The sequence below is a fragment of the Falco punctatus genome, assembly GCF_963210335.1.
Source record: "Falco punctatus genome assembly, chromosome: 8".
Lineage (NCBI taxonomy): Eukaryota > Metazoa > Chordata > Aves > Falconiformes > Falconidae > Falco > Falco punctatus.
In genome coordinates this window covers 8,109,335-8,122,394 of record NC_137588.1, presented here as the reverse complement: position 1 = coordinate 8,122,394, position 13,060 = coordinate 8,109,335, and the positions used below count along the sequence as shown (strand labels likewise).

Sequence of the window (13,060 nt, the reverse complement as noted above, 5' to 3'; positions counted from 1 at the left end):
GCCTGGTCCCTTTATCATTATTTATGGCCTTTGAAATTGTGTAAAGTTCCCTTGACGTTCAATTTACAAGTTTGGGGGCTTTTTCTTTTTTTTTTTCTTTTTCCTTTTTTTTTTTTTTTTTTTTTTTTGTTCCAGCTTTTGTCCTCGCCAAAGACGTCGTGTTGGAAAAGGCTTTGAGCCGGCCAACATGAGAGGCTCGCCGGAGAAAAGGGAGCAGCCCTCCATCGCTTTTAATTCCGCCGTGTTGCTGAATGGCTCTTTTACATAATTGCAGAAGCAATTTCAAAGCCAAGCCAGGGGCTGACTTTACCCAGAACCACATGGAGCCTATTTGGGGGCTTTTCAAAAAAAAAAAAAAAAAAAAAAGGGGGGGGGGGAGAGAGAGGGAGAGAAAAGCGTGAATAAAATGGTGGTGGTTTTTTTTTTTAAAAAAGGGGGGGCTCAGTGCTTTGGAGGCACCAAATTGGTGTGTCTGATGGGGCATGTCACACGCCCTGGGGGAGCGGGGCACCCCGCGGAGGCCCCCGACGGCACCGCGGGCCGCCAGTCCCCGGCGGAGCGTCTCAGGCGCGGGCCCGCGGGGCAGGGCGCGCTCCCGCGCGGGCCGCCCCGTCCGGCGGCCAGCAGGCGGTGGGTGGGGAGGAGGGGGCGGAGGAGGTGCTGGAGGCGTGGCCAAACCGCCCGGCCCCTCCCCGCCCCCCCTCCCGCCCAATGGCAGGCGGCGGCGGCGGCCACGTGGGGCGGGCCGGGTTCCCAGCCGGGCAAAATGTGAATGGGCGCGGGGGAGCGCGGGCGGGCAGAGCGGCGCGGCGGCGGCGGCGGGCGGGCTCCGCGGGGGCGCACGGCGGCGGGCGGGGGGCCAGCCCCGATGTGCGGGCGGCGGCGGCGGGCCGCGGCCCCGCTCCGCCCCGGCTCTGCCCCACGCGTGGGCGCTGCGCGGCTCTGAGGAGGAGGAGGAAGAGGAGGAGGAGGAGGAGGAGGAGGAGGAAGGTGGTCGCTCCCGCCGCCGCTCCGGCATGAGCGCGGCTTTCCAGCCCTCGCTGATGATGATGCAGCGCCCGCTGGGAAGCAGCACGGCCTTCAGCATCGACTCGCTCATCGGCAGCCCCCCGCCGCCCGCCCCCGGCCACTTCGTCTACACCGGCTACCCCATGTTCATGCCCTACCGACCCGTGGTGCTACCGCCGCCCCCCCCGCCGCCCCCGGCGCTACCGCAGGGCGCCCTGCAACCGGCGCTGCCCCCCGCGCACCCCCACCACCACCAGCTCCCCAGCCTGCCCACGGGTTTCTGCTCCAGCCTGGCTCAGGGCATGGCCCTCACCTCCACCCTCATGGCCACGCTGCCCGGCACCTTCCCCGCCTCCCCCCAGCACCAGGAGGCCGCCAGGAAGTTCGCACCCCCGGGTAACTTCGATAAAGCCGAGGGGATACCCCCGGACGGCGGCGGCGACGATGGCAAAGCCTTTCTGGGGAAGGATGGAGCCCTCCTGCCCTTCCCCGCCGCCGACGCCGTCCAGGCCTCCCTCGGTGAGTGAGCGCCGGCGCCGGCGGGGGGGAGCGGGGACTCGCTGCCCGCTGCGCGCATCGCCCCCGCTGGGGCGGGCTGGGAGGGGGTCGGGGGAGGGGGCGGCCCCGGGGACGGGGGACCCCCGGGAGGAGGCAGGGCTGACCCCGGGAGTCCGGTGACCGCAAGGCCGGGGAGGAGGAGAAGGGAGTTTTCGAGCCCCTGCCGCTTGAAAAAAAAATAGAATAAAATATAGCCAACGGAAAGCCACGCGAAACAGAACAGAACAAAACAAAAAAAAAAAAAAAGGGAAAACCAAGCTCACCCCCAAACCCGACAATTTTCGGGTGATGGAGCTGCAGGCCGGGGGACGCGGTGGCCGGGGGATGGAGGGTACCAAGTGCTAACGAAAGGCCTCTGCTTCGCTTCCAGCCGGGGCTCTCCGGGGCCAGGGGAAGGAGGACCCCAAAGCAGAAGAGGACGCGAAAGGCAAGGAGGAAAGTTTCTCCATGGACAGCGATCTAGACTATAGCTCGGACGACAATATCCCCGGCCAGGCGGCTCACAAGGAAGAGGACTCTGGCAACGCGCTGGAGGAAAACCCCCAAAACCCCCCCAATTCCACCAACACCACATCCACGGGCAAAAACCGGCGGAGGCGAACAGCCTTCACCAGCGAGCAGCTGCTGGAGCTGGAAAAGGAGTTTCACTGCAAAAAGTACCTGTCCCTGACGGAGAGGTCCCAGATCGCTCACGCCCTCAAACTCAGCGAAGTGCAGGTGAAAATCTGGTTCCAGAACAGACGGGCTAAATGGAAACGGGTCAAGGCGGGCAATGCCAACTCCAAGACAGGGGAGCCCTCCCGAAACCCTAAGATCGTGGTACCCATCCCGGTGCACGTCAGCAGGTTCGCGATCAGGAGTCAGCATCAGCAGCTGGAGCAAGCCCGACCCTGATCTCTCCCTACGCTCAGAGCCACAAGTTTTTGAGGGAAAACTTTCCAAATCGGGGTTTAAAAGCAACCCACCCGAGAAAGAAAAATAAAAAAAAAAAAAGGAAAAAAAGAAAAAGCAAAACCCCCCTAAAGCAAAAAGCAGCCAACGAGAAGAAAATCCCACGCGAGCACACGGCAAATCCCCGCCACGAGCGAACTTTAAAGCGAAACTTCCCGCTTACCGAGTCGAGCGAGAGCCTGCGAAGGAAGGAGGCTTGGGAACTGTTGTGGTTCGGAGCAGGAATACCAAACCCTGAAGAGACACAGATATTTATTATTACGCTGCCCCGCTTTGTACATTCCCGTGCTCCTCCGCCGCGACGGGGCCCACGGATGCGGTATGGTGTCGGCACCGGACCCAGCAGCGCTTTGCCCGTGTCCCCCCCGCACCGCAGGGACCCCCCCCCCGCCGACCCCGCAGCGCGCCTTTAGCCATCTTTTGGGTTTTGTTTCTTATCGGGGGCGAAAGGTAAAAAAAGACGAGAGAACAAAAACGAAAGAAAACTAAGAGTTTCATTTCATGCCTTTTTTATTGTTTGGTTTTATTACCGATGGCTGAGTGGCAGGCGCTGGGGGACGATTTTTTAAATATATTTTTTGCCTGGCTTTCTGTCGATTTGGTTTGCCTATTCTATCAAGCCATGTTTAAAAGAGAGAGAGAAAAGGGGGGGGGGGGGGAAAGCACGATCTTCTCTATTGTGTTTAATTTATTTCAATGTAGCTTATTTCCTTATAAGTTATGAAATTTAAAAGCAAACTAAGTCTTGTGAATAAAAACCGACAAAGAAAAAAAGAAAAAAAAAAAAAAAAAGCCTTCCATCCCCCGGCTGTTCTGTCCAGAATTTGGCGTTGAGCTGATTTTCTTTTCCCCTCCTGCGCTGCCGGAGCGGAGCGATGCTGCTCTCGCCTGTTGTTGTTTTTTTTTTTTTTTTTTTGCGAAGCCACGTTTATTGTCGGGGAGGGGGGGAGACGGGCAAAAGTTTCCCTTTTTTGGGGAGGAGGGGGTGTGTGGGAAAGCTGGGAAAAGGTTTTTCGTGCGAGTAAATGTGGATGCCTTCGACCGGGAGGGGGGGGGGGGGCAGGAGCACCCCCACATCCCCCCCGGCAAGCCGGCGGGTCCCAGCCCCGTGGTTTTGGGGGCGCAGCCAGGGCACGGGGGCTGAGGCGCAGCGAGCCGAGGGGGAGTCGGGGCCGGAGGGTCCCGCGTTCCTACCGCCCCCCCCTCAACACTCCCCCCCCGCATCCTTTTCATCCTTTTCATCACGGTTTTTTCCCCCGTTTTACACATCCCGGCTGCATCCGCGCCGGTGACACCGTATCGTTGGCGGCAGCGGCCGTTAGGAATTGGAAAGCGTTCATTATTGCCCGAGGAAAACGGGGTGCCAGGGGGGAAGGGGGGGGGGCTACTAAAATTAAACTAGGGGGCATTCAAGGGAGCGACTCGCTCCCGAGGTAACGGCGAGGCTGCCGGGGCAGGCTCCGGCGAGTAAATCAAGGCTTGGCGGTGGTCACATCATTTATAGCCCTTGCACTTCATCATGTATTTATTTATTTATTTATTATTATTTCGTGGCGCGGGGCTCGGAGGGGGCCGGCGGCGGCTCCGGGGGGTGGGGGTAGGGTGGAGCGGGGTGTCCTGGCTCCCCTCGCCCACCCGTCGCCCACCAAAGCCCCCGGGCCCCTGCCTGCCCCATGGGCAGCCGCGGACGCGCGGGGGCTGGTGGCAACCCACGGGAAAATCCAGCTTGTTTGGCAGCCGCCGCCACTGCCTGCTCCTTTGCCTCATTCCAAAAAATATTATTATTATTTTAAAAGAATACTACTTTTTGGTTTCGTTTCTACGCGGGGCGAGGGGAGCGGGGAACCGGGGCACGCGTGGGGAGGTCCCGTCCCCCCACGCCTCCCCCGGGCTTCCCAACACTGGTTCTCTTCGGAGCGCTTTTTTTTTTTTTTTTTTTTTTTAATACTTTAATTTTTTTTGATCTGCTTTTGGTGCAAAGGGGCTGCTGCTCGGGAAGCGCCGCAATCAGGAGCCGGCTCGGGCGAGCAGCAGCCTGGCTGTACCCCTCCACGGGGGGTGGGGGGTGTATTTTAGGGAGGAGCAGCTGCTCCTCACCCGTGTCCCCCCATCCCCCGTCCCCCCCACCAGGGCAGCCCTCCCTTCTACAAGCCAGCATCTGCCCCAGGCGCAGGAAAGTTCTTTGCTCCGCGGGTTGGGGTCCCCCATCGCCCCCCCATTAGCAGGAGTGGGGCTTTGGGGCTGGAGGGGGGCGCCCCGGGCCGGGGGCCGGAGGAGAAGGAGATAAACAAGCGAGGGGGTTGATAGCTGTCATCATCACCATCATCATGGCTTTCATTTGGCTGCCTAATGAGTCAGATCACAGGCAGAGAGAAAAATTGTCAATCGCCCAGGCTCTAATGAATTTTTTTGCAAATTGTAATCAAGCCAGGCCGTCTCAGCTCGCTGATTAATGAGACCCAGGAGGCCCGGCCAGCACCTCAGCTTTTTATTCCATCCCGTCCTCCCTGCACTAAATTAACAGCAACTTGTCTGAGCTTCAAATTAACTCCCAATGATTAATTCTGATGGGGGGGTCTGAAGAATAGCTCGTCCTAATAGGCACTGGCCTCTGATGCTGTTTGAAATTAATACACTTCCCCTTTGGCTGCCGGCTTTAATCCAAGGTTGGGTTTTGACATCACTATATTTGTTGTTACAATAAATTCCTCTTACATCTGCAGATCAAATAATTGCGCTGCTCGGGGAGCGCAGCAGAAATGCCGGCCCGGTTCGCAGCAGCCTGAAGTCGTAGGGGAAGGAAAGCTGCCCTCTCCTCTCTGCTTCACCTCCAGCCTGCCTTAGGAAACCCCCTTTTTTCATTGATTTATAAATATACACACACATTTTGAAGCCACCGCTGTTCAGCAGCACTGGGATGCAGCGGCCGGAGGAGGCGACCCCTCTCCGGCGGGGCGACGAGCATGCTGCCTCGCTCTTAAATAAGACATCACTGCTTTTAAATCCGCCCCCCCTCACCCCCTCACCGCAGCAACCCGGCAAACTCACCGCATGCCAGGGCTGCCGCAGAGGCCAGACAAACTCAGCGCATGCCAGGGCCGGGGGGGATGGGGACGAATCCAGCTGCGACCCCCACTTCCTCGGAAGGGGCAGCTCTGCCTTCCGCCTTGTTTCTGTTTGTATTGACTTAATTGGTTTAATTATTTCAGCTGGGACTAGGCAGGCTCAGCTTTGTGCCCCTCCTGCCCCCGGGTTGTGGCTACCCTGCCGACAAGGACCCCTTTGTGCCTGGGCAGGGGGTGCCGGACCCCCTCTCCGCCCTCTGCTGGGGTTATCCCCCCTGATGGCAGGGCTTCCCTGCCGAGCATCCACCAGAGTGGGGCTGACCCCAATATCTGGAGGGGTGGGCAAGGGGGTCCATACCCTTGCTGGGAATAAGCCCTGCAAGGACTGAGCATCCCTCCCCATTCCCCAATGGGTGCAAGTTTCTCCCTGCAGAAGACACCCACCCCTCCGGGCTCGCTGTCCTACAGGATCGGGCCCCCTCTGTGCGCTTCCACAGGGCTGTATCAATCTTCATCCACAAGGAAGAGAGCGATGAGGCCGATAAGCGGCCGCCAATGCAAATTCCCGCCGTCACCGTCATAAAGCACCCGGCACCCTGACACACAAAAGCAACACCATATGTACGAAGACAACCTGTATGAATTATAAATTGCATCATAAAAATTGATTGCCTATCCCAACCCTTCAGAAACATACGTGGTGCGTGTGTGTGAGAAATCCCCCCCCTAGTCCAGGCAGAAACCCACCCTGTGCCCGAACTGGCTGCCCCACGACGGGAGGGGATGCTCTACCAAGCCACCCTGCATCCCTCGTGGGTGCGAGGTCCCTTCCCGTCCCCCTCCCAGCCACTGCAGGATGCTCGCCCGCCCCTTGCTTGCTCTTTTCTCCCTCCCGTTACGCCTGGCCCATAGAGAGCCTTAATCTATTTATTTCAAGCCACTTCATCCTCTCTCCCGCTTTTGTCCCGGCCCCAGCCTCTGGCTTTGTGGCAGGACCGCTGAGGTTTTAAAAGCCCCTTCCCCTATAGTTTGAGGTCTCCTTGGCTGCCTGAATTACAATGGCTAAAACAGGATTACACTGACCTGATCCTATTAAACTCGCCAATCGATCTGTGCCGCCCTCCCTCCGGCTCTGCAAACTTACTCGCCCAACTTTCCCTGGGGCTCAGCCTGTGAAGAGAAGCGAAAGGCCGCTGTTCCAAGCAGGCCTGATGGAGAAAGGATGGATAGAAGCTATGGGGTTTTTCTTAGTTTGGTGTTTTGGTTTGGTGGTTTTTTTTTTTTTTTTTGTGTTTTTTTTTTTTTGTTTTGTTTTTTTGAGCCATGTGGATTTTAAAGCTCTGCTTTAGCTCCCAGCATCTCATCCCCAAAGAAAAACATGGTGTTTTCTTGGTCTTGCAGGTGCCCTGACTCCCAGCCCCAGCAGGAGATTAAGTCATACAGATAAATCATATGGAAAGGGTTTTTTTAGCTATAAGCGAAATGATTCTCACTCCCTTTGGTAAGGGCAGCCCTGAAGCTGCCTGCTGCAGGGCACGTAGGCTCCTGGTCCTCCTTCTACAAGCAACCCGATGTGGAGAAAACCCCCAGGAATAAACAGCCTCAGCCCCTCACTGTGATGCTGAGCATGCCAGACTGAAGCCTGAACGAGGGCTGCCCTGCGAGCCCCTCTGGTACCCGCCGGGCTGGGCCCCCGCTGCAGCCACCTGAGCATCTCCCCGCCAGTGCCTGGTACTCCCCTGCACCCAGAGAACCACGTCACTGGTGCAGGCAGGGCTGACCCCGCAGCGAGTCTTTCCTCCCTTTATTTTTAAAAGGAGCAGAGGAAGAGGAGCGCAGACCTGGTTTAACGACGTTTTTCTTCGTCAGCAGGTAAACGGACCTCGAATCGTCAGCATTATCCGCTGCCAGGGGATGCTCTGCATCGCCACGGTGCTAGGGCATGCCACCATCTGGGGAGGAACGGGCGCCTGGAATTAATCCCCTGCCGTCCCCCGGGAAAATAATTACAAGGCAGGGGAATAATCTAAAAATGGCAGTAAAATATGGGGTGTTTATGCTGACCTGCCAGGATGACTGAATTAGTGGCAAGGGGCCTGAATTAGTGGCAAAGGGCCTATCGCCGACTCTGGGGGAGAAGTTTAAACGCTCAAATCCTATTAATTAACAGAGCAAAAGACAAACTGGGGACTCCCATTTATAATTTTCTAGGAGCGTGTTATCAACAGCGAGGAGCTGGAGCTCATAGGGTGAATATGTCTTGCCAAGTGCCTGGAGCTTTTCCCTCTTCACATCCCCAACCTACTCTAAGGGGTACCAAGACCCCAGAAATGGCCTCCCTAAAAGGGGCATTACCAGTGACTCATTTTTTTTTTTTTTTAAAGGTAATGTATCCTGGGACTATCTGGGGTAACAAAAACTGCATCTGCCCGAGTCTAAATAGAAATCTTTGCTGTTTTCTTTCCACTTGGGGTCCTGTTTAAGATGTCTGTTCTTGCTACAGAAGCATCCAAACTCAGAAATGATGTGGGAAAATGTGGGTATGGCCCCCAAACCCTCTTGAGAGACGTCTGCCTCCCTCGCTGGTATTCCCACAACAGCCAAAAGAAGCCACGGGCATGGTTATACAAATTAAGTAATTACTTTGTTTTTTGCTGGCAACGTTGACTCAGAGAGAACCAGCCCACTTCTTTGGGCAAGGGCAACACACCTCTTCACCCAAAACCCTCTTGTGCACATCCCTGAAACATCTTCGGGGTATGTCCATCACTCCAAATTTGGCAACCAGGGGTAATATACCCTGTGAAATACACAGCTCCCACCCACCTCCCCCACAACCCCCTACATTAAAATTACCAGGTCACTCTCCTGCCAAATTTCAAAGCCCCGCATCAAAGCTGGAAGGCACCTAAGAGTTTTTAAGTAGCCATAATCAGTTTTTTTTTCTCCACTGCTTGCAAACAAAAAACCAACATCTTTTGCTTCTTGTTTGTCAGCAAAAATATCAAGAGGATTAGGGTTGAAATTGTCTCTGCCCCCCCAAAAAAAAAAAACCCACAAAACAAGACAGACCCCTAGCACGCAGCAACATACCCCAAATAATTAAAACACTGTGCAAGCCCAATGGTGAGGACCAGTGCAAAGAGGTACTCAGCCCAACTGGCACCAGTAATGGCACCTTTCTGCCCACCCGCAACCAACGTTCATCTCTTTGCACGGAGAGGATGGATGATAGCAGAGACCTTCTGCAAACCATTGCCACTTGTAGATAGGCCACTGAGCGCTGAACATTTACAAATAGCCTGTTCATTGCTAAGAAGCCACTCGGGCTTTCATGAACATCGTTATGGCCATGGTCTAATAGCATCTATCAAAAACATTGCCTTTCTGAATTAGGGTAATGGTCATTTTTAAGACACACATCTGTATTTTTTTTAAACAGATGCTTGGCTCCTAAGCCCACGACTGCTATTTCTCCCCCTCCCCAATTATTTTCATATTTCCCCATTTCCAAAGCGGCAATAAGTTCCCGCAAAAGAAGGGTAATAGGAAGTCTCTCTCTAAGAGAAATTGTTAATTTGGGATTTATAAAGGACTTTCCTTAATGAATAATAGTTGAGATCGATCTGTCTTCCTGCCTCATTCTGCAAAGTAACATTTGTAAAGTAAGGTGATCCCAATTACTCCCTCTAATAACCCTCTCCAGCAAGAGATTTCAGAGCCGCAACCATGAAACCCGCCTGCCTGCCTCCACTCCCCCGGTGCCGCGAGCATCGCCTGCGTCGGAGCTTCCTTGCTTCATCCAGCTGACGATCCCCCATCTCCCTGCCTAGCTTGGACCAGCTCCATCATCTGAAAACCCCAGGGTGGGATGCCCCGCAGCCCCCCAAGAGGGATGCTCTATCTGGCCCTGCTGGTTGTCAGCATCTGGGAGATCCCACACAGGGATTGTCACCCCTCTTCACCAGGGTGCCAGAGTCCAGAGGGGAGCTGCAGCCCCTCAGAATGCCCAGTGCTCTGACACTCGCCCACCTCCTGGCTCATCAGAGAGAGGAGACTGAGAAATGATTCAATTACTGTCCGTAAGTGCCTTCATGGGGAGAAAATACTGGCACTAAAGGGCTCTTGTATCAACAGGAGGACGGCAGCATGAGGATCGATGCTGGTAGCTCAAGCCAGACAGACTCAAACTAGAAGCAAGGCTTCTTTTTCCTTCATTTTGCTGAAAATATGGAGGACTGTTCATGATCACAGCAAACTATCAAGGCATGAGGGGCCTCTCCAGCCCCTGGGGTCTTCAGCTTCAGGCTGGGTGCGGCCAGGGAAGAGATGCTTTGGCTAAGAACAGGTTTTTGCCGTAGCAAGTGCCTTCTCCAGCTGTTTTGCCATGTCTCTCATTTCATTCTGCCTCCCTTCCCTTTGGTTTCTCTCTGCAGCAGGGAATGAAGGTGTGGAAATTCCATTTGCTTCCTTTCTTTGGTTGGTGCCATTCCACATGCATGTCCCCATCCCACATCCAGAGACAGGTGGGACTGCTGGTGGCACAGCAGCCAAGGGAAGGGACACTTTCACCATGCATTAATTAATAAGTCCTGTTTCCCTGGCTCCCCAATACTTGGGAGGGAAGCAGGCTCTGCCACAGCACCAGAGCTCCCCTTTCTCTTTGCCTCTGTTCCAGAAACACTCCACATCAGCCCAGAGATGCTCCAGCAAAACACTAATGCCACTTTCCTGATAATTCCAGGAGAAAAGAACATTCCAGAAAAATTCCTCCCCCCCCCTTTTTTTTTTAAAAAAAAAAGCAAAATAAAATTCTCTTCTATATTGCCTTTGTGCAGCTGGAAGGAACTAAGAAGCGCAAGTTGTAAGAGGCTTGCTCTGGGTCACCTTCAAAAGAGGTGACCCACGGACGACACTGCCTTTAGACGCCTTGTCCCTGCCACAAGGACTATTTTGGGTGTTTGAGCTCTGTTATGCTGCCGGCAAAGGGCAGAACATGCCCCTTTCTATCCTTGCCTGCAAGCATCCTCCTCCTGGTGAGCCAGAGCTGGTCCGAGCTGGGCACAGCGCTCGGACCCTCCCTCACCCCACAGGGAGGGGATGCTGTGGGTACCACCCTGCCCGCATCTGAGCTCAGGCACTCACCAGGCACATTTTGCCAGCTCCGAGTGCTGGAAAGAGTGAAATCCTGATATATTTGTTCACCTGGCACAAACCTCAGCACTGTCAGCATTAACTGGCCAGGCCGATTAGTGGCAGCCATCAGCCAATAAATAAATTGGAACCATCTCCAGACCTGATTAGCTTGCTAATTAAGCTCAGTTACAGGGAAATCTGCAGTCAATCAGCCCGGCCATTACCAGTTGGATCTGCAGAGCGGGAGCTGTTGATGCTGCATCTCTGGTGGGGAGAAGGAGGAGGAGAGCATGCTGAGGGTGGGAAGGAAGGTGGTACTGAAATCTGCTTTCTTCAGCAGCAATTGGAGATGCTCATCTGTCTGGGATGATTCCCGGCAGCCTTCCGTGCCCCAGTGCTTGCTGGGCTCCTGCCCCGATGCTGTCGGGGGGGATTGCCCCGTTCTGCTTCAGTCGCCAAGCTGCTTGGCAGCACAATCCCTTTCCAGTCCACAAACTCCCAGAAAATGCAGAATGCCTCCAAAGACAGCCCATTTGGAAGGATAAACACAGGGCTAGGAGGGTATTTTTTTTATTATTATTTTTTTGGCTGGGCCAGGCTGCTTCCTCCCCCTTTCCTGCAGTGATGTGCAGCTCTGACACCTCACTCCAGCTCTTCCCTCCTGCACCCAGCCAGCACTTGGGGACTTGCACTAAAATGCTGATGGACATCTTCATCCCAGCACAGAAGCTGAGGGCTCTCAGTGGTTTCTTCTTGCTTGCAAAACAGATGCAACATCCCCTGTATGGCCCAAAGCAGAGGTAAGATTTTCAAGACACGTGCCCATCCGTTACTGTCAGTGTTGCAGAACAACGTGTTTTTGGCATTTGGGGACCTCCTTGCTCCCTCCAGCTGCAGCCTCCCCATCTTGGCAGCTGCCAAAGGGCATCAGGCATTTGCTTTTCTCTCTACCTCATCCTTGCTCCAGCTCTGGCAACTTCAGGCCGCTTGGGATCCTAGCACTTGCTTCATTAGGTGGAAATACCTGGCCTTTGATTTCTGCTAATGCTCCAAAATGATGTGAAGTGTTCGCTCCTGCGCCGAAGTGACAACAAATAGTTATTTCCTATTGCAAAATATGATCAGGAGATTCTCTTTAACTGAGCAACGAGCAGCCCTTGGTGTTGGCAGCACCAACGCCAAGCCATTTCTTAAAAGGCTTCAGCAAACCCCAGGCACGTTACTTTCCCTCCCAGCCCAGCGTTAATCCCCTGAGGAATGGGAAAGCCCTGCAGATGGGCTTTGCAGCTCTGCGTCCCTCCATCACACCTGCCCCACGGCACAGCATCACCTTTTTTTCTTCTGCTGCTTTAGCTTTTTTCATTCTCTCTTTGGCAAATGCAAGGAGTCTCCCTGGCTTAAAAACAAACAGATCTGGAAGTCAGGGAATGGAGATTGGTGGGGGCAGAATGCAAATAAATAAGTGCTAATTGCTGGCAGTGGCACTGCGTGTCGGGCGAGGTTATTGTGGCCGCATTTATTGGCCAATTAAGGGCTTTACTGGAAGTTAGGCGAGATAAATGACTGCCTGGTGGGTTTCCCAGTCCTGGCGTGGGTTTGTGGTTTTCCTACTGCACATTTAAGTGGTTTCACCAGGAGTAACCCCGTTTCCTTAATGTGCCCTCCCAGTAACTCCTGCAGTCTGTGCTCTCTCTTTATGGTTGGACTTGGTCTTAAAGGTCTTTTCCAATCTAAATGATTCTATGATTCTCTGAAGTCATGTTCTGGGCATCACTCAGGTGGGAACTGCAATGCTATAGGAATATTTCACTGGGGAAAACCCACATTGCCTGCTTCTCCCTGCAAGCACCACCTGCTTCCGATCCATCATAGAAATAGAGGAAAAAAGGGCATAAGGATGAGCTGAAAGGCAGGTGATGCTGAGCTCGGACGAGCTTTGTGTGAGGCTAGCTGCTCCCCAGCCTGGATTTCTGCTGGGGTTTTTCACAGTCAGGGTAGCATTAAGCCCCTGAGCATCTCTGGACACCACTCCCACCTCTTGCCACCAAGTCCCTGAGCAGCTCTGGGCCCGGCCTGTGCTGCCCTTGGGAAGGGCCTCCAGGGAGAGAAGCTGGGCCAAGGTCACTCCGACCCAGGGCTGCCACTGCCACCTTTCTCCCCAGGGCAGGGCAAAGGGAGGAGGGAGGAAGGTGGCGGTGGCTCTTCACCACCGTTGTGGTTCAGCCGAAGAACTCCTAATGCGGGATGCTGAGGATGCACAAAGCTTTCAAGAGATTCAGGGGATCAGCCAACTGGTGGAAGAGAAATCCTCTGAGGATTACTAAACTCACTGAAAACAGGCG

The 13,060-nt window shown here is 54.5% G+C and overlaps 1 protein-coding gene across 1 annotated transcript; it reads left to right on the top strand.

The window, feature by feature from the left end:
* The first annotated feature begins 477 nt into the window (after positions 1–477).
* Positions 478–12,706, top strand: GBX2 (gastrulation brain homeobox 2). The gene is made up of 2 exons (XM_080399860.1): positions 478–1,527; positions 1,937–12,706. The coding sequence occupies exons 1-2, from the start codon at positions 483–485 to the stop codon at positions 2,458–2,460; spliced, it is 1,569 nt and encodes a 522-aa protein (XP_080255986.1). The 5' UTR covers positions 478–482; the 3' UTR covers positions 2,461–12,706.
* Positions 12,707–13,060: the final 354 nt, after the last annotated feature.

What these genes read in the sequence shown, in the direction of transcription:
- GBX2 (XM_080399860.1), top strand. Translation starts at nt 483, where the DNA reads ATGTCACACGCCCTGGGGGAGCGGGGCACCCCGCGGAGGCCCCCGACG. An exon ending in CGCCGTCCAGGCCTCCCTCG is followed by an intron (nt 1,528 to 1,936) that starts GTGAGTGAGCGC and finishes CTTCGCTTCCAG; the next exon opens with CCGGGGCTCTCCGGGGCCAG.